Consider the following 21,783-nt stretch of genomic DNA (forward strand, 5'->3'; position numbering starts at 1 on the left):
AGGCAAAATTTTGTATTCTAGTTTTACAAAAAAAATTTTAAAATTTCTCATTCCAATTGGATATCCACATTGACACTTAAAATTTATTTTAACTGTCACATCATACTACCGTTTGAGAGATAACAGAGATAACAGATCTTAACAATAAAGTGATCATTTCATAACAAAATAATAATGTAAGTAACTAAAATATAACACATTAAATATAAATGATTAAAATGTAACCTAAGCTAAACAAAATTAATTATTTTGATGTTGACCGAAACAGTTTTAATAGTTTTTGCGTGTTCATCTTTCTATTTATTAGACTCATAGAAGGAGGAGGAGGAGGAGGAGGAGGAAGAGAGGAAATTCTAAGGATAAGATAAGTTGGGAGCCCAAAACAGTTCTTTAGATTTGGGCCTCAATTCACATCACTTGCCTCTTTGAGCAAATACTAAATTTTCTTTTAATTATTTTTAAAAAATTATACCATTCAATTTAAGGGGCTTTTTTTTTGCTTTTAAATGAATTTATAAATAAAAAAATTAAAAAAATATTTTGATTAAATCCTTTATAATAATTTTATTTAGACCACAAACAAAAAATTGAACTTTATAATATCAATAAATTAATGGGCAGAGGGTGGATGAATAAAAAAATTAATACCAACTTTGAAATCATCATTAGGCACTCAAAGTTAGAAAGTAAACAAAGTAATATTTTAAAATTATCTTTTAACTAAACTAATCAAAGCAACAAAGGCTGCTTGGCTTAAAAGATTAGATAAGAAGATAATATACAAAAATAGAAATGTTGAAAGGTGTAATTAATAATTGAAATTAAAGGCTATTGTGGTAGACTCTGTTTCATCTAATCCCTATTATACATTTTTGGTAATCAACAAAATGGAATGAAAAGGATTTGGGGTTTAATTCATTTCAAGGTGTACCAAACTCAAAAGCAGATACAGGGCCTTTTTTTATATTTGAGTGATACAAGATTTTGCTGCAAAATCACTCATTTTTTTCCATAAATTAGTAAAAGACAATAATACTATTTGCATAGGACCATCACCTAATACCCGAAATTTGAACAAAACCAGCAGCTTTTGGACGAATTAAGAAGACAGAATTATCCTACAACATGTCTAAACATCAATTAGTAACAATGGACAAAAATAACATTCCCTTTTAATTGTTATCCTCACAACTCATATCTTGTTTCACCTTCCATGCGTTCCCAACACTACTAATTAGATCACATAATCAGCAATAAAAACATGATAAATCTAAGGCTATCAACAAAAATTAAACCAAAAAGAACAGCAGCAAGTTGATATTTGTATAAAAAAATTTCAGTATATTTTTGCTAAATCAAGATGCAGAAGATGAGGCATTGTTAGTAGGAAGATGAAGGTGGGATACAGTTACTCATTGTTGTGGGGTGTCACTATTGGAATCAAAGCTGATTGTAGCATTGCCATTTGGATTGTCTTCACTGTTGTTGTTGTTGCTATCAAGGTTGAGATTACCAACAGCTAGTACCTCTAATTTCTTGCCAAAAGTGTTCTTGTTATTGTGCATCCAGACCTTGAGGACCCCTCTATCGACCCCAACTTCATCGCAAAACTCTTTGACTAGCTTTTCTTCACCCTTTGGCATCCTCCAACCAACCCTCTCAGCAAAATCATGCATCTTTTGTTTCTGTTCCTTGCTGAACTTTGTCCTTGACCTCTTTCTCCCACTTGGGTTGTTGTTGTTTTTCTCTATCACTCCAACTCTGGGATGGTGGTGATACTCATCCAATGGCCCTGAGTAGCCAGTGCTCAAGGCAAGCAGCATGTGGGGTGCAGAAGAGTAGTAAGAGTATGGGACAGGTGAAGGCGGGGTATGGGTTGGGCTAGGGCTAGGGCTAGGGCTAGGGCTTAGACCAGGGGTGTGGGTTGGGCTTGGACTAGAGCTATGATGAGTAGGTGGGGGTGGCAGGCGGTGGATGAAAGCAGGAGGAGCATCATAAGGGTCACGACGGTGGAAGTTACGGTGGCAACCACAGGCAGCACATTTGAGAGAGACAGGGTCAGTCGGGGTAGAAGTAGGGCTAGGCATGAACTCACCACAACCATCCAAGGCATGTCCACCCAAGCTGGCAGCATGGTTTTTGAGGCACTCTTTGTAAGAAACCACCATATGATGGTGGATTGTGCAGCTCTTGAGGAGGGTTAAAGACTTGGTCGTGGCCTCGTTGGGGTTGTGTGTCTCTGATGAAGACTCAGATTGTGGGTATGGGGTGGTTTTAGTGTTGGCTACCTCCATTTTCACAAAAAAAAAAATGAAAAGGGGGGGGGGGGGGGACCTTTTAGTGGGGTTAGGGTTTTTTTGCCAAGCTTAGAGAATTTGGCTTTGTTTGGTCCGAAAGTGGTGAAAAAAGGGCTGGTTTAAGTGGTGAAGAGAGGTGTGACTGTGAACTAATTATGATGGATGATGGTGTTGATGATGAATGGTCACAACAACTCTCTCAGCCGAAACTAAAACAGTGTGAAAATCTCTCTCTCTCTCTCTTTATCAAGACATATATTTTTGGTTATTTATAGTAGTGTAAACTTTCTGTTTTTTTTAATAAAAAAACTTAAATTCTTTCTCAGTCGGCCTAATGAGCTTTGATTATTTAAGATCGGAGAAACCGTGTATGTGGGGGGTAAGAATATATATATTGTACTGATGCTTTGGGGCAGTGCAGTGCTGTGCAGCAAATGCAATTCAATGGTTGCTGGTACCGAAACCAACATGCGTACGTGAGGAGATGAACATGATGAACAGTTGCAAAAAGGACAATGCATTGACCCTGCAGTTAATAATTGTTAATGTACCAACTTAAACACCCAAAGCAGCATGACAAAATTGACCCCCACCAACTTCGCAGTTAATATTTCAGTAACTTAAATCAGCCAGTTTTATGAACAAGATACATAACACAGTGCATTACTATTTTCCAACAAATAAGGTATAAGGAATCCGCCTTTGCTACTACTAGGCTGCGGTGGTTTACTCCAAAACTTTTTTACCTTTTTTTTTGTGAAAATCCGTTTTGGCTCAAATTTATTCAAAATTTTTGGAAGTATTTTTTTCATATTTATATATTTTATAATTAATATTATGTATTTGATTACCTTGCTTAAGTTAGTATACATTACAAAACACAACATATAAATAATTAAAATATTTTGGATTTTAAACCTGAATAAATTTAAAAACAAAGAATTGAGCGATTAAAATCTCAAAAACCTCAATATTTTATTTGGCATCTCATCGATACTTAAATTTAGTAATTTACATATTTGTAAAATTGTATTTTTAAGCATATATTAATAATTTTTATTTATATAAAGTTTTCATTATGCCTATGATTTTTGTTTTTATCATGTTGTTTATCAGAATTGATATAAATTTAATATTTATTCTAGGGTAGTGGACATAAACCGTAATCTAATCTTCTTCCACGTGTTGTTTGAAAACGCAAAAAGCAAGACAACCCATGTTTTGTTATTAAAACATTTATATTTTCTTTTCCAATAAACTCTCTTTTGGTTTTGTGTTTTTAGTGACAAATTAGTCATTAACTTAACATGCATGCATCGTGTCATGCTTTTCAGCCTTTTCTCAATTATAGCTGTTGCTGCTGCTGCTGCTTCTTATGGAAATTCAAATTATTGAATGCTTTTCTTTACTTCACATGAAGGCCAAATTACCAATAAAAGTTCTTTTTTTTTAAATTTATCAAAATAGGCCAGGTTAGAAATTATTTATTGGAATGGGCCAGTTTTTACAAAACACGTCCACGTCAGCGCGTTGTCAGGGGAAAAAGCAGGAAAACGCTTTCTCAAGGAAGCACTTTGCTTACGTGGACAGAAAATGCTTCCTTGAGGGCGCGCTTTCTGTCGACGTAGGCAAAGCGCTTCCTTGAGGAATCGTTTTCCCCGTGTTTTTATTAGGGTTTTTTGCAATTAGGGTTAGGGTTTTGGGAATTTTAGATTTTTAAATTTTAGGGTTTTAAGGAAAAAATTAAATAAATTAGGGTTTAGTGTTTGTTAATTAAATTAATTATTAATTTTAAAAATTAGATTATGGTTTAGTGTTTATGGTTTTAAGGAAAAATCAAATAAATTAGGGTTTAAGGTTACTTGAGTAAATTAATTATAAATTTTTAAAAAAATTAGATTAGGATTTTAGGGTTTAGGGTTTTAGGGTATTTAAGAAAAAATCCAAATAAATTAAGATTTGGGGTTTAGGGTAACTTAATTAAATTATTTGTTAATCTAAAAAAGCTTTTACGTGAACGCTCTTTTGCTACAGTAGTCTCTGAAAAAATAATTTTGAGAAGACGTGTTTGCGTAAATAGTGGTAAAAACGCTTCAAGCAGGATGCATTTTCAGCAAAATTACTGGAAGAAGCTCCTACGTAGATGCTCTTTTGCTACAGTGATCTCTGAAAAAATAATTTTGAGAAGACATGTCTGCATAAATAGTGTCAAAAACGCTTCAAGCAGGATGCATTTTCAACAAAAATACTAAAAGAAGCTCCCACGTGGACGCTCTTTTGCTACAGTGGTTTCTAAAATAACTTGGGCTATAAATGAGCCAAATTTTGTTCTCAAGTTGCATAACTTACAAAAAAAAAAAAATTAGAGAGGCTAAGAAGGATAAAAATTAAAGATGAGTGAACGCATTAGTGCTGTTATTTACTATGATGGTGAGGTTCGTTACACCGAGAACGGTGTTGTTTTTTTTCGGAGAATACAATACGACTGGTTTTTAACTAGAACATAGATTTGACAGGACTTCGTAAAAGGATTAGGCGTAAAATATTCGGAACGACGCCAATGAAAGTGTTGTCTATTAGGTATTGATTTTGTGCTTCTATTGATCTAATAACATATGACTCGTTCGACATCAAAGGTGCTCGTAGCTTGGAGGCAATGGTGCAGACTCATCTTGCTAGTGGAGCACCATATATTGAGTTATATGTATAATTTGCATCGCCAAATGATACATTTGCGGCTGCTGTTCGAGAGGAATACACGACCCCTGCACGACACTCCGTTAGTGGGTTACATAACACGGAACCGCCAGTTTTTGATAGCGGTATGGAATACACAACCCCTGCACGACACTCTGTTAGTGGATGGGACATGCACCTAGGTGGGTCGATGTTTGATGCTGGAAATACGTACTGGGGAACAACATCAACTTATAGTGCTTGGCAATCTACATCCAACTGGGGACGTTATGAAACGCCCAGAAGAAGGGATGATGTACTTCCCATGACGTCCATCGGTAATGGGACCTCATACGTCGCAGATGATGGTGGGTTAGATGATGATTCCGATGTGGATCCACCTCGAGAGCCCAGCCGCAATGGTACAAAAGTTGGATTATTTTCTGAACCAGAGCCTATTCTAACTAAACCTGAAGATGTTGAAGGGGGTTCAGATGAAGAAGAAGATCCACGATTCAGGGCATACTCGCCTCCAGCCTACATGCATAATGTTGATCTATCTGCAGATGATGCATTGGAGTTTCCAGATCTACCACACAGAACGCGTGATCATACAAGTTCGTTATTAGATTCGAGTGAATTTGAAGTTGGTAAGGCGTTTTCCAATAAGGATAGTTTTCTTAGTGCATTGAAACAACATAGCATCAATAACGGTGTTAACTACCACGTGGTTAAATCTAAATCCGATAAGTTTGAGGCGAAGTGTGCAGTGTAAGATGGAAGTTGTTCATGGAAAATCTACACCACGTTGAGGAAAAAGACAGGGTTGTGGGAGATAAAAAAGTATAAAGGTCCACATACATGTGCTGCAGTGCATGATTTAAGGTTTTGAATAATCTTTGTTATTATGTAATGTTACATTATTTAACGTGCTTGTTGATGTGTATTTCACACGATCATCCCAAGATGGATTCAGCTATGTTAGCTAGCTTAATACTACCCACGGTGAAGGCAGATCCTAGGACTTCAGTGCCAGTCTTAATTGCCAATATTCGTAACCAAATAGGGTACACGCCCTCTTACCGCAAGGCTTGGATAGCTAAGCAGAAAGCTTTGGAGAAGATGCATAGTGGGTGGGACGCTTCATATGATGAAATATGGCAGTGGTGTCAAGTGCTAGAGAGATACGTCCCAGGTTGTATAACAGACCTTCAAACAGAACCTGCATACTATAACGACCGATTGCTCTAAGTATTTAAGCGTCTCTTCTGGAGCTTTAAGCAATGCCGAGGCGCATTTGCATATTGTAAGCCATTGGTACAAATTGATGGTACCTTTATGTACGATAGATATACCCATCGACTATTGCTAGCAGTCGCACAGGATGGTAGTGGAAGAATCCTTCCAATTGCGTTTGCAATAACACCGGGGGAGTCAGCTGATCACTGGGATTTCTTTTTTTCTAGGTTAAGGATGCATGTTTGCCCCCAACCTGATATATGCGTTATATCGGATCGAGGCACCAGGATACTAGCTGTAATTGAGCGACAGGGGAGCCTATGGCATCGCACACACCATCGATATTGCCTAAGGCACATTACTTCCAACTACTACAGGCAATATCCATCTAAAGGTGAATGACGGCAAGTGGCCAACATGGGTATTTAACTTTATCTCTATTAATATAATTTAGTTTGGAATATTGAATTTCTTTTAAATGGAAAAGTGATATGTAATTTTCGCTATCCACTTATATTGGCAGGGTATGAAATAAGTAAGAACCGTTTTCATGAGATGTTGACAGTTTTCCATTCAGTTAACGAAGAGGGCCATGACTACCTATGCAATATACCTTTCGAACAGTGGACACAAGCATACGACGGCAGCTTACGATATGGTCACATGACCTCAAACCTGGCCGAATGTATAAATTATGTTCTGAAAGGAACACATCATTTACCGATAACATCAGTTGTGCAGGAGACATATTTTCATTTAGCGGTACTATTTCCGAAACGAGCAGCGAGTTATGCAGGCCAAATGCAGGGAGGCCATGTATGGTGTGCAAAGGTATTGCAAGAAATTAACAAGGCGAAAGTACGGGCGAACACTATGCACATAGTGTGTCACGATCGAGACAACTTATGGTTTCGTGTGACAGAGTTTGACAAATCGCACCAAGGTATTACTGGCGGGCAATATCATGTACACTTAAGAAATAGGACTTGTGATTGTGGGAGGTTTGACGCACTTCGTTATCCATGCGCTCATGTAATTGCAGCTTGTCAAAATCTTCGTCTGGATCCCATGAGTTATGTCGATGACGTGTACAAATTGGAATACATGTACAATGTGTGGAGACACATATTCCCACCGGTCCCAGATGAGCGTAAGTGGCCCTCTGTATCGCTTGCTCCGTTTAAGCTGTTACCGGATAGAGAGTTGTGGCGTAAACCAAAGGGTCGATCTTGCTCGACTAGAATACGCAACAATATGGATATCCGAGAAACAATGTGTGGATGGTGTAGAAACCCAGGCCATACAAGTAGATCATGTCCAAATCGCAATAGTTGATAGTTGTTGTAATTGTCAATATGTTGTATTATTTATATTTTATTACATGAAATAATATAAAATATTCAAAATATTTCTTTATTTAAAATAATTTTCATTTTATTAAAAATATAAAAATAAATTATAATTACTTTATTTAAAACAACCTTTTATATTATCACATGAAATAATATAAAAATATTCAAAATGTTGCCTTATTTAAAATAATTTCCATTTTATTAAAAATATAAAAGTAAATTACAATTACTTTATTTAAAACAACCTTTTATCTAATTACATGAAATAATATAAAAATATTCAAAATGTTGCCTTATTTAAAATAATTTCCATTTTATTAAAAATATAAAAGTAAATTACAATTACTTTATTTAAAACAACCTTTTATGTAATTACATGAAATAATATAAAAAGATTCAAAATGTTTGTACAAATACATTAAAATAAAAATCAATGTCCGTTCGGTCGATTCAATTGCCACATGGAGGTCAATTAAGCGATTCTGCGTTGGATTCCTCCTTTGTCCAGCTTCTGGCGGGGGTTGTACTTGCTCCGGCGAGGATTCTGGTTATGAGTGTTAGGAGGATGACCCGCCTTGATAGAATAGTGACTGTAGAGGTGTTTGCATCATTAATGGCGGAGATGTTTGAAACCCATAAGGTGATGGGGATTGGTAAAAAGAAGAGCTCCCTGACGGCCCCTCCTGCGATCCCTCGTGCGACGGCTGCCTATAGATCAGCGGTCCACTCAGAGTAATCAAAAATGGAGATGAACCGAGCCATGCATTCCAACCTACCATAGGACTAGAAAAAGGAAACATATAAGGGCTAGGATACATAAAAGAGCTAGGAAACGTACCTGGCATCATCTGAAGAGGCTGTGCTGTGGGTGTCGACGGTTGAACTGTTGGGCCCGGTGACTGTGTAGGTCCTATTGCTGGGCCGGGTGATTGTGTGGGCGCTGTTGATGGGCCTGCGTCGTCATCCCTTCTTCTAGGATTTAAAGGGCCACGTCGTTCCCTTTGGACACGCAATTGCCACTGCCTCTCCTCTTCTGACAGTAAATATGGCTTGCCATGGATCCTAAACCATGGCATGTATTCCGGCACGCACGCCAACTCTGGAACAATGATCGGTTCCCGAGTAGGTATATAATCATACCGATCTTTCCACATTTGGATATAGTGTGACCAGAATCTCGGCCAATCCGTATGCAATTGTCGTAAGTCAATTTTGTGATGATCATCCAACATCTCAGGTGCCACAGGAATCAGTTGTCGGAATCTAAATTTCCGTAATACTCTGTCTGATTGGTGCATCTCCCCAATAGCAAAGTTGACCAATGGGATCTTCACGTGCCAAGCGTTCGGATTTTGCAAGTATTCATCCAGAATTACTGCCCGAATTGCGAGATCCTCGTATGGTGTCCATTGAAACTATATAAAAATGATGAAAATATTAGTTAAATAAAAAATACTAAATACTAAATACGAATCCACTATTTTATTATATATGTATATATATATTTTTAATACTTACTTGTGCTTCCTAATCGCTGCTCTAATAAGCCGTATATCTTCAAGACAGGTAGGTAATCGAGCATAACTTGCCTAATGGTTCCACCTAATTAAATAAATTTTTAGCATACGATTATATTTTAAATCTACGTAATAATTGTAAAATCTAATATAAAATTTACCTCGTTATGAGTGGGACTGTATATGGGTGGTCCACTCGAGGACGTAAAAATGGAAAGCGAAACCGTGCCCATGATTGCAGTAGTGATAGGCAACCTCTGATTTTCGCTTTATTCGGTCGCGTAGCTCGGCACATCTCCCGGTACAGTGTTTCCAACACGGCAGACCCCCAACTAAATTCACCAGCTGCTCTAAAATCAACGACTTTCAGCAGCCATCTCAGATGTACAAGGTTTCGTGACAAGTCCGGCATCATATAACCTCCAATTATTTGAAGAATGTATGCCCGAGCATATCGATTTTTTTCTAGTTCGGTAGAATCATCATCCAGCTCCGGAAATGTGTCTCGTAACCAGCCCATCTCGATCCGACCTCCGTTAATATTATCCGGAATAGCACTCAAAAGCTCGTAGCATACCGCTCCCCAATCAGCAGAATGAACGGACCCAGTGACTGCGTCCCCGTCCACCGGTAATCCTAATTGCAAATGCATGTCTTCCAAAGTGATAGTGCACTCTCCACATGGAAGATGAAATGTGTGCGTCTTGGGTCTCACCTTTCTATCAATGCACTAATAAGTTTCGAGTCCAACTTGCACCCTCGCCCTATCATTGCCACATGCCAAAAACCTGCTTCCTGTAGGTAATCCTCTATCAACGGTGATGGAGGACCAGTCATGTTACGGAAATAACATTGCAATATCCGATCTACAGACTTTTATAAGAAATAATAAAATAAAAATTATTTAAATTTGCATAAATGACTGAAATCTTAAATAATATTTAAATATTAAATTTAACACTTACCATTTGCATTTGTTCGACGGATATGTGTTTATTATCGAAGCGAATTAATTCTCCGGCCATTGCTAACACGATCAATTTTTTTATTTTAAAAAATAAATTTAGAAAAAATAAAATTAAAGCTTTTTTAAAAAAATTAACGAGAGTTTTGAGAGGAATTTAAGAGAAATTTGAGAGAATATTGAAAGATTGAAGATTGAAAGGATTTAAGTGTGAAAAAAAAGAAAAGGGTGAGGGGGTTTTATAGTTTTTTTTTTGGACAGTTGGGGGGTTACCAAAGGTCAAAAAAGTAGCCGTTGCTACTATTCAAACAACGAGAAAACGCTTCCTCAAGGAAGCGCTTTGCCACGTGTTCGTAAAGCGCTACCAAGGAAGCGCGTCATTCACGAGGCAAAGCTCCTTGAGGAAGCGTTTTTCTACTTTTTCCCCTGACAACGCGCTGACGTGGACACATTTTATAAAAATTGGCCTATTCCGGTAAATAATTTATGACCTGGCCCATTTCGATAAATTTAAAAAAAAAGTGACTTTTATTGATGATTTGCCCTCACATGAAAATTACTTTTTTTTCCCTTAAATTTTAATTAAACAGACATTAGTTTAATTATGAATTTTAGCTGAAAAATTCATATTTTATGGAAAATGAGAAGTTGTCGGTTTTAGGATTTGCAATTTAAAAATATTATTCAATTAAATAAACTTTTCAAAAGTAAAGTTTAGAAATTAAATAATTTATTTTCATTTGATAATTAAACCAATTTAAACTTTATGAAATATAGTTGAAATAGTGCAGTTAAAATAACAAAATTAGATGAAGGTGCGAATCCTGTTTCTCCCATTTGTAAATTGTAATCATGAAATCCATTTTCACTGTTAATTAGATTTGATTGTTTACCTATCTTTTATACATTTTCACACAAATAGATGGAAAATATGTTGGACAGGAATAAATATAAATATAAACAATTATATTAAATACAAGTTCTCAATAAATAAGATATGAAAAATCAATTAAATAAATAAAATTATAAAAATTAGAAATCGAATAAGAGAATCAAGTTTTACTAGATGTTGAGGCCTGTTAATACAATTTCTTTAATACAGATTCAACTGCTCCTATGATACTTGGAGAAATGTAGGCCGACTGTCTCCCAGGATACAACAACAAGATGATTGAAACAGCAACACCTCCGCAGTGATCAACAAACAAACCCTTTCATTCCTCTATCACGGAAACGTATGAAAATATGGAGAGAGAAAATAGAAGAAATTTTCAAGAGCAAAATATATTTGTTGTGAGTGTATTAAAAATTCTAAAGAATTCTTTGCACTTTTATAGGCATTCAATATGGAGGAATTTTTGAAAATTTCCATGAATAAAAATATAAATCTGTATTAAAGGAGCCTTTAAATCAATTTGAATAAAATCAAATGAAATCAAAATATATGTTCTTTTAAAACAGATTCTGTGTAATATTTACTGAGAAAATAAATATCCATAAGCCCTTCTTGAGCCCAATCAATCCAAACATTTTGCGTCACCCATGTCCTGCGGGTGTGCCTCAACCCCCTGCGCGCGAGGCAAAATTTCAAGTTTAGTCATTCAATAATCTTTAATGTGTGTTCTTATATATATACATATTTCACACTTGATATTTAACCAATGTGGGATCTAAGCTTTTCTTTTCATCAACAAATATTCACAAATAGCTTACTTTGAGCATCAATTTCTCATTCATCACTTAACTATTTTGAGCATATTATATACCATTATAAAGGTCTCATGGGTAAAATATAAGATCATAATTTTATAATTCAACTCTCCACCTTTAATAATCGAGAATATGCCTCAAAGTTTCAAAAAAAATTACATTTTTCCAACAAAATGAAAATGGGAGCCAATCAACACTTACAACCTCCTAATTTCTCATTTTGTTTGTATAGTGGCCAACTAATTATTCTTAAATTTATTGTTTAATTTAATTTTAAATTTTATAAATTATAAAAATATTAAATTAAAATTTTATTATTTTAGGGTTCAATATCCTTACATTCTCCTAGCTCCACCTTGAATAAAAGCAACTATGTAGAATTTTTAGGCTTTTTTTTTTGTTAAATCATTATTTGGGATACAATTTTTCTCACATTATGGTCTGAATTATTTTTTACAAGTTAAGCTTTAAACTTGACAATTGTACCCACATTAGGACTTAAACTTGACAACTTTTCTCATATTGGGGCTTGAATTTTTTTAACCAAGTTAAGCTTTGAACTTGGTAATTGTTTTTACATTGAGGCTTGAACTTTAGGGTTTTCAATGACTACCTTGAATAAAAAAAATCATGTACCAATGTGAAAATATTTGTCAAGTTTAGAACCTAACTTGAAAAAAAAATCAAACTCTAATGTGAGAATATTTGTCAAGTTCAACCCTAAAATGTGGTTTAATCTTTCTTTTTCTTTTTTTTAGTTTTTACTTACTCTTTCAATTAAACATTATATCTCACTCACTATGTGGGTAATAAAAATCTTACATAAAAAATATGTGTTATAGAATAAAGAGAGATGGAGAAAATAAAGAACAAAGAAAATATGAAAGCAATAGAGGATGTACTTTATTGATAAAAAGGGATGATTACAATGCTTCATCAGTGCCTTTATTTATAGGCAAAAGAAGTATAAAAGAAGAAGAGATCTAATTCTAATAACTATTAGAATTTAAAGTACATTAAAACCTTATATTGATCATGATGGACATCCACTTAATAATATTCATAACACTCCCCCTTGAATGTCTATTGGTACATAATGTGCCTCATTAAAACATTATTAGGAAAAATCCTGTGGAATAAAAACCTAATGAAGGAAAAATAGTATACAATCTATAATACGCATTAGGGGTGAGTATTCGATTGAGTCGAGTTGAATCGAGTCAAAAAATTTCGAGTTAGTCAAGTTGACGAATCATATTTTAGCAACCGAACTTAATTTGAATTTTTTTGAATCGGATCGAATCGAGTCAAAAAAATTCGAGTCGAGTCGAGTCAAGTTAACGAATCCTATTATTTATACTCAATGTTGTGTTTACATGAACCTTTAATTTAACTAGTAAACAAAGTATAAAATTATTTAACTACATAAACAATATAATGGTTTTACCTTTTAACTTAATGAGTAAACATTTATCAAAATAACGTAGTTTTGCTTTTTAACTTAATGGTTTTGACTTTTAAAGTTAGAAAAGGTAAACATTTATCAAAACGGCGTAGTTTTTCCTTTTTTTATTCGGAATTTCGGATAGCTCAAATTGTGTAATTCATATTCGAGTTAAATCGAAAAACTTAATTTTTTATTTGAGTTGATCCAAATAACTTGATTAACTCAAATAACTCCAACTATTTAATTAAAAATTTAAAAATTTTATCAAGTTTTTTGAATCGAATCGGATTTTGCTCACCCCTGATATGCATAATATACTGCCTCATTAAAAACTTTACCAAGAAAACCCAATGGGATAAAACCTCGATTAAGGGAAAAAGTGTGCAACACGTATTTACTCCCCCTCATGAAAGCATCACATATTTTCTCATATCTCATATTCTACGTATTCAATCTTGAATACTAGTTTTTCAACTATTTGAATATATCTACTACGCATTTATATTACCATTCTTTTAAAGAGAAAGGATTGTATGAAACAGTGACGCCACGTCATCTGTATCCCTTTCTAATAGTTTTATGCCACATCAGTATTCTTATCCTGAATTTTAGGATTTTATCTTGAATTTCAGTATTTTAATTTGAATTTGATTTTTTTCAGGATAAAATCCTGAAATTCAAGATAAAAGTAATGATTTGGCATAAAACTATTGGAAAGGGATACAGATGACGTGGCGTCACTGTTTCATACAATCCTTTCCCTCTTTTAAAAGTCATGAGTGAGAGAAATTTTGAGAAATATATTTTAATCTCTTCAGGAGATTCAACAATAATCATAATAAACTTTAATCATGATTCTTTTATAAAAGCACAAATAGGTATTTTGGATCATTTTATAATCATCTTTCAACTACTATTCACTAAGTCAAATTTACCTCATGTTCAAATTATTTTAATTCATATAAATGAACAATTTCTCGAGAATTTCAATATGCTTCTCCTAAATCCTTCAACGATTTTAATATAAACTTCACTATATAGTGATTCATAAAATGTTGTAACAATAACCATTAGACGCAAGTTAAAACTTTTATGAATTGTCAATTTAATAATATATCTAAAGGTTATTGCATCCACCACAAAAGAATATTATATCTTTTCATAATCAATGCCAGGACTTAGCGAAAAACTTTATATTTTTATTCCGCTTTTGCAAAAATACTTTAATTGCACCCTCACTGGCTTTATACCTTTAGATATTTAGACTACTCGTCTAAAAACTCCACGAATTTCATTGTACTTGAGTTGCGTCTTTCTACTTTGATCAATTTATTCTATATCTATATTTCTCAATAGATTTATTCAAGATCCTCCTTTTATTTCATTATTTTAATAACAATATTGCATGCAAAATCATTTTCAATCACTTTTATTATTCGGTTCCACATTTTCTTGAATTGACATAACTTATCGAGATCTCTTATTTTCATTATTTTAAAATTCAGTTTCAGATACCTGAATCTCTTTTGAAATTTTACTTATTAGTTATGTCTTGGGTTTTTTCTAGAGCACCCGCCTCCACTATATGACCATGTAGAAGAATTTTCATCTTTGGAACCGATAAATCTATTATTTATTCTAACTGACTGTCCTACAAGGACTTTGATTCAAATTAAAATATTAGATGGTATATAACACTTGATTATTCTTATTATGTTTGTAAATACATCTAGCATTTAACTTGTAATGAGTTATCCTTATTGAACTTTTGGTTCGAATTACTCTCCCTTTAACTCATTACAAGTTGTTATTTCTCTCCCACTAATGTCGGAAAAACTATCGAATTAAAATTGTAATAACAAATCATGTCATAATTGAATCTTGAATATATTCAAAACATCTAATAATATTAAAAAAAACCTTGTAATTAACATATATTCTCAACTTTCTTTGAGGATTCACTCATCTTTGTGCGTTGTGGTAGAGCAATTAGAACATATACGCACATACAAAAATTCATAGATGAGAAATATTTAACTCTTGATCAAAAACCAATTGTAATGAGGAGTATTTATAACTTATTGGTTCGATACTTAAAACACGTAAACTAACATAGTTTCATGTTGAAATAGAAAGTTTAGTTATCATAAGTAATGGTTTAAACATTAATCAGAGGTGTTTAATCAATAATTTCTCTAAACCATTATGCGCAAACTTTTAAAACAGTATTTCAAACTCAATCAATAAAAGATTGAGCTATAAACTCATCAGTATTAGCAAGATGAATTGTTTTAATTACATGATCTGAAATTAATTATTTAAATAAGCAATCTTGCAAACGACAGGTTGCAAATTGATAACACGTATGTGATTATTTTGTAGATGCATCTACCAAAATCATATAATATGAAAACCATCCACATGGTGGATGAATGAGCCCATATTCATTTTATAAATGCAAGACATTAAATCTCAACTTTAGCTAGTGAATTTCTAATAATCAATTTTCATTGAGAACAAGCAACTTATGAGAATTCTTTTAAATTAAAGAATCTTCTGGTTCTTTAATGAATGTCCATATGAATTCTTAATTAATTTTTGCATCATATATGATCCAGGATGGTCTAACTGGTCACTCCGAGTAATAAATGCATTTGTATCAGTAAACTTCTGGTTTACTTTAACATGTGTTTCAGTTGTACTAAATTGTAACAAATTAATAATTTTACTATTATTCATTTTACTTTGTATCCACATATAAATGCTATTGTGAAATTCACTACTGGAAATGTCTAAATCAATGTGAATATTATAATGTCACTAAGTCAACAAAATAAATATAATTTTGAAACAATTATAAGCAATATCCGCTTTAGAAAATATGTCAAAATCTTCAAATATTTAAAAAAATTTTGCAACTTCAGGTGCATCCAACCATAACATGCTTTAGATAGAATTATCATATGTTATTGCTCATAAATACATCTTTCACAATCAAATATTTTGCTTCTAACCCTTAATAAGGATGATGACAAAAGAAGATCACAAAGATTATAAAATAAATATAAATTAATAACCTAATCCTCTATTTTTCATCATTTCAAAATAGATATTTATAGTAATAGTGATTCATATGAAATATAATATTTTCCTCATTCACAATCTCAATATAAGGTCCATTATAAATATCTTTTAAAACTAATGGATTAACTATCATAAGATATTAATATATTAGCTCTTCTAGAGCTTTCGACTAATTTTGTACTATCAAATATTAGAATAATATTTGTTTGTTTTAGTACCAAATGATATAAATATTTTCTATCTATAATGATAGAATTTACTACTATATTCTCATATCCTTCCTCAAAGAATATTAACAGAAATAAAATATTTGGGCATATGCCACATATGTGGCTAATAATCTTTCATATCACATTGATAACATAAGTTATCTTTACCGTTTGAAGAGTTATCTTGAGAACTCTCATTGTTCTCTTATTTATTACTATGTCCCCACTTTTAGTGTTCCATGATTATATCTTTTATTTTCTTTATGTTTGCATTCACTTCAGGGAATGTAATAAATCTAGTAGGATAGACTTCTAAATGCCTCCATTGATTCTTTATTTCATAATCACCATCGCAAAACATGCGTGGATTTCAAATCAAAATATATCTATTCATATTGTCATGATTAATCTCCAGTCACATTCTCAATTACAACAACAATCATGATCTCTATATTTTCATATTTCATAATTGTTATGTACTACTACATTCACTTCAAGGAATGAAACAAAACTAGTGGGAAGAATTTCATAGTTTTTCATTAGTGACTTATTATTTCGCTTAGCCACTAGAAGGTATGAGATCGCTCGAAAATACTGTTAAAGTCATTTTCACCATATTGCGACTGTAAGAGCACATAAGATATTTCAATCATGTAGTGTAATGTATTCCTTTGGGGAATATATATAATACAAATACATGAGTATCTCATGTTATTTATATATATGGTTTTAATGTAAAACACATGAAGGTTTTATTAAGCACATATCTTCTTGATCAGAAAAATAATATTATATTTTATAAAATTTTGCATCACAATGAGCTAAAATATAAGCTCTTAAAGAGCTTTTTACAGTTTGATGCAATATTAGCTCTTCAGAGCATATAATCATTTTATTGTATAACCTTAACGAATGCTTATTTATTTTAAATAAAATTTTATTTATTCATATAAAAATAAAATGAATAGGTATAAATAAAACATATATTAAACGTAACAAATAATAAATTCATGTCACTAATAAATCATTGTGGTTATATAATATATATTTTATATATCATACCACAAAAAATACAAAATATTATAATGTCAAATTAAAATAACTTTACAACTATAAAAGTTTAAACATAAACATTTTTAATCTCCACCTCTTATGACATAATTTCATCTCAAATTTTACAATTATATGAAATTATCACGAGATAAGGTGAATATCTCAAGTTCATAACAATTAAGAATTTTACTCACATTCCGCAATAATAATATATCTTAATCAAAATCAAAATTAAACCCATCAATTCTATTAAAATGAAAAATATTTATCTCCACATAAAAATCTCAATAACTAAATGCGTAAAGGGTTTTATAAATTTATAGAGATACGGATAGTGAATTATGTAAATTGAACTTTTTAATAGAAATCAAATCAAATTTCAAAAGAAGTTGATTGCGTTACCATGGATGAGAAGTAGTGATTATAAACAACCTTTGTAATGAAGAAAAATAGATTAGAAAAATAGATCATCTCCAAGCAAATATCAAAAAGCAAACTTTGAGAGTGAATCTTATTTCTTGATTTCATATAGATAACGGTATCAAATCATTCACCATCCTTAAGAACAAAAAATAAAATAAGTTAATCAAAACAATTATAACGTATAATGAAAGAAAAATGAAAAATAATAATCAGATATGAAACATTAAATAAAAGAAACTTCCTATAAAAACTTTGCATCTTGCCATCAAAGATATTGAAAATCTTGAAGGATAAATTTGATCGTCGATAAAAGGAACTATCACTTTGAGTAAGATCATGTTGATAACGTGTTATAAAATAAAAAGAGATTGAGAGAATAAAGAACAAAGAAAATATGAAAGCAATAAATGATGTATTTTATTGATAAAAGAATGATTACAATGCTTCATCAGATTCTCTATTTATAGGCATAAGAAGTATAAAAGAAGTAGAGATCTAATTCTAATAACTATTTTAATTTAAAGTACTTTTATAGTAAATGATAGTTTTTGTTAGTTGAGGACTAATTTAATTGGCACCATTATTATTTGAAAGTCATGAATTTGAATAGGCTTAAATGTCTAATATCCTTTGATTTAGGAATTGAAAGATTAGAATTTTTGAGAATCATAATAAAAAAAAGATAAAAGATAATTTTTATTTGAAAAGTATTATTATACGAGAGATAGTTACTTGTTTTTAATAAATATTATAAATATGTCAAAATGAACAATAATTTGAACAATTTCCTACATGCTATGGAGTCTGAAGAACGTGAGCAAACAGAGAGTGATTGAAGCAAAAGTCGATTACCAATAGGTGGAGAAGCCAACACTCAAGATGGTGTTGAAGGTGTTCCCATGGAAGTTGTATTGACCCCAGATAAACCTAGATCCTAGAAATACTGCCTCATTGGAACAGGTCTCAGAGCATACGATAAAACAGAAATATCAACCAAAGATGAGGACGATGATTTAGACCTACTTGATAAATATATTGTGAGATTGTCGGTAAACAGTATTTCGACAATTGATTTCTCTGATTGGGTTAATCAATTACTCATAAAAGACATAGAACATACGGTGGTAATAAAACTCTGAGTAAGGAAAATTGGATACGCCACTCTGCAGAACAAGATTCATTCTCTATGGTGACCAAACCAACCATTCTGACTAACGGATATCGAGAATGGTTATTACCTGGCTAAGTTCCAGAACCCTGGAGATTTTGAGAAAGTTTTAAATCAGGGGCCCTGGATGGAGCATCGAATTTAGCCCTTCGCAACCTTACCCGAATATGGTCATGGCTTGGATACGGCTACTAAGACTACCTAGACATATGTACAAGAGGAAAATATTCTAGGAAATAGGGGGAATGATAGGAAAGGTTGCAAAATTAGACTTTAATACTGATAATAGAGTTCGGGGAAGATTCACAAGAATAGCGGTTTACGTCAATCTTGGAAAAGCCCTTATATCTCAAGTTTTAATTAACGGAGTATTGTAGAAAATTGAATATGAATACCTTCCTATGGTATGCTTTTCTTGCGGCTACTACAGACATACATAAGATATCTGCCCAAAATTGATGATAGAGCAACAAGTGATAAACGAAGGCATCATAGAGGAAAAACTAACTGAAGGGACTAAGCTTGAACAAAGGAAAAGTAATGCCATGACTAGCTCTAACACTTACGGCCCATAGATACTTGTTGAAAGACAGAATCAGCACCGACCGATAGAAGGAAAGGTACAAACGGCGCCAGCAAAGAGAAGACACAAGAAAACATTAGGTTTCAGCCTTTAAAAGCCCTAAATGATAAAATGGGTCCACAAGAGAGTAGGCTCATAAAAAAAATAATTTGGCCCAAAAGGAGTTGGGGTCTGCGTTAGATCAAAAAACTACAGCAAGGGAAGCCTTCTCCACAGGCCAAACCCAACAACGACCTTGTAAAGAGATAATAAGTCACACAAGTCTAAGTAAACAGAAACAAACTAAGAAAAAAGGACCCAATGCCCTTCCTAAAGAAAATCAAACCAGTTTTACCCTAACAAACCATGGCCAACTAAGCCCGACGCAACTTGAATCTGAAGCAAGTAAAGAAAAAGAAACTAACCTACCAGATGACGACACCTAGGGAAGAACACAAATAGCGTCTGCCCCAGAGACATTGCAACTAGAAGATGAATTGTTGACGGGCGTGACGATGGCCAGAGCACAGGCCGAGGTGCAAGAGAGACAGATCGCAACTGAAAATTATGGCACACATTCAGAAGCAATTTTTGAGCCATAATCCAATCACCACACCAATGTCGGAAGTCTGCTCGAGGTCGCAGTCTCCCCTTCTAATGGTGTACTAGATCTAACAAACCATTCAGTAATAGTGTTTAAAGATTTCTGTTCCATAAGGAAAAAACTAGGAAGAGCACTTGGCACTAAAAAATAGTATGGGAAAACAAATGAATGCTTCTCCAGTGGCTACTAAAGGAAAACTGAATGGAAATACGAAGGGCCAAAAACTCAAAAGAATTATTCGAGATAAAAGGATCCCCTTCAAAGTTATATCTTCTAAAGTCCAATTGACAGAATCAATTACTAACATGATTTAATTACTCCAAGACCAGGTCAAGCAAGATTTACTCAACGAACCAAATAAGGAAGGAATCAGACGTGAAGGAAGCAAGGACGACACACAATAGCAACAATAGGTCGGGTATTATTCTCTTAATATTTTATGATAAATTCTAAACTCAATTTATCTTTTTTCGTTTGGAATTGTCAAGGATGCGCGAGTATTAAATTTCCTAGCATATTCAGAGAATATAATATCGAATTTAGACCAGACACTATAGGTCTTTTAGAACCTAAAGTAAGTGGTAGCAAGGCGGATGAAATAATCACCAAATTAGGCTTTCATCATTCTCATCGAGTTGAAGCAAAAGGTTTTTTCGATGAAATTTGGATCGTTTGGAGAGAAACAATCCAACTAGAAATAATCCAAAACCATCCCCAATTTATTCTTATTAAAATATATAATGAGAGGCTAATGCAACCCATTCTAATTGCTATCATCTATAGGAGTCCCAACAGTACAAAGAGGAAAAGTTTATAGGAAGCTTTAAAAATAACTCTACCGTTTGATAATACCCATTAGATGGTAATAGGAGATTTTAAAGCTATTTTCTCTAAAAAAGACAAAAAATGTGGTAGCACCATAGGAAAAAGATGCCCACACTTTGGAGAATTCGTAAAATCCAAAAATCTACAGGATCTAGGATTTCGAGGGCCCTCTTTTACTTGGCAACGAGGAGGATTGTTCGAAAGATTGGATCAAGCAATAGGCAATGCAGCTTGGTGCCAATTTTTTCCTCATTGTTTAGTAACACATCTCACTCGAATCAAGTCAGACCATAGGCCGTTGCTTGTCAACACTAATCCATAATTCAAACTCCTTAAAGGATGACCATTTAGGTTTCTCGCTGGTTGGGCACAATGCCAAGATTTTCCCAACATAGTTAAGAGCTTCTAGCATTATAGGGGAGACATGTACAGCACTTTAGATTAGCTCACTATCGGTCTAAAAAATTGGAACACAAATGTCTACGGGCACATTGGGATTCGCAAACAAAAACTAATGAAAGTTTTAAGTTTGGTACAAATGAAACTTGAAAAATCATATTCGAACTCTCTAGCCCAGGGAGAAATGAGTATTAGAGAGGAACTGGAGAATGTTCTTGGCCATGAAGAATTACTGTGGAAGTAAAAATCCAGAT

At 33.2% G+C, this 21,783-nt stretch overlaps 2 protein-coding genes across 2 annotated transcripts; one reads left to right on the forward strand and one right to left on the reverse strand.

The window, feature by feature from the left end:
* Positions 1–1,289: 1,289 nt before the first annotated feature.
* Positions 1,290–2,744, reverse strand: LOC108461724 (zinc-finger homeodomain protein 11-like). Its single transcript, XM_017761646.2, has one exon. The coding sequence runs from the start codon at positions 2,292–2,294 to the stop codon at positions 1,413–1,415; it is 882 nt and encodes a 293-aa protein (XP_017617135.1). The 5' UTR covers positions 2,295–2,744; the 3' UTR covers positions 1,290–1,412.
* A 3,195-nt stretch (positions 2,745–5,939) lies between these two features.
* LOC108462218 (uncharacterized) lies at positions 5,940–7,547 on the forward strand. The gene is made up of 3 exons (XM_053024508.1): positions 5,940–6,146; positions 6,255–6,606; positions 6,736–7,547. Exons 1-3 carry the CDS (start codon positions 5,940–5,942, stop codon positions 7,545–7,547), a joined length of 1,371 nt encoding a protein of 456 aa, XP_052880468.1.
* Positions 7,548–21,783: the final 14,236 nt, after the last annotated feature.

The sequence above is a fragment of the Gossypium arboreum genome, chromosome 13, assembly GCF_025698485.1.
Source record: "Gossypium arboreum isolate Shixiya-1 chromosome 13, ASM2569848v2, whole genome shotgun sequence".
NCBI classification, from domain to species: domain Eukaryota; kingdom Viridiplantae; phylum Streptophyta; class Magnoliopsida; order Malvales; family Malvaceae; genus Gossypium; species Gossypium arboreum.

Bases quoted from the DNA above. Each gene is read 5' to 3' on its own strand.
- LOC108462218 (XM_053024508.1), top strand. From the start codon at position 5,940: ATGGATTCAGCTATGTTAGCTAGCTTAATACTACCCACGGTGAAGGCA. The intron at 6,147-6,254 runs GTGCTAGAGAGA...TGGAGCTTTAAG, and splicing joins AAATATGGCAGTGGTGTCAA to CAATGCCGAGGCGCATTTGC. The intron at 6,607-6,735 runs GTGAATGACGGC...TTATATTGGCAG, and splicing joins CAGGCAATATCCATCTAAAG to GGTATGAAATAAGTAAGAAC.
- LOC108461724 (XM_017761646.2), bottom strand. From the start codon at position 2,294: ATGGAGGTAGCCAACACTAAAACCACCCCATACCCACAATCTGAGTCT.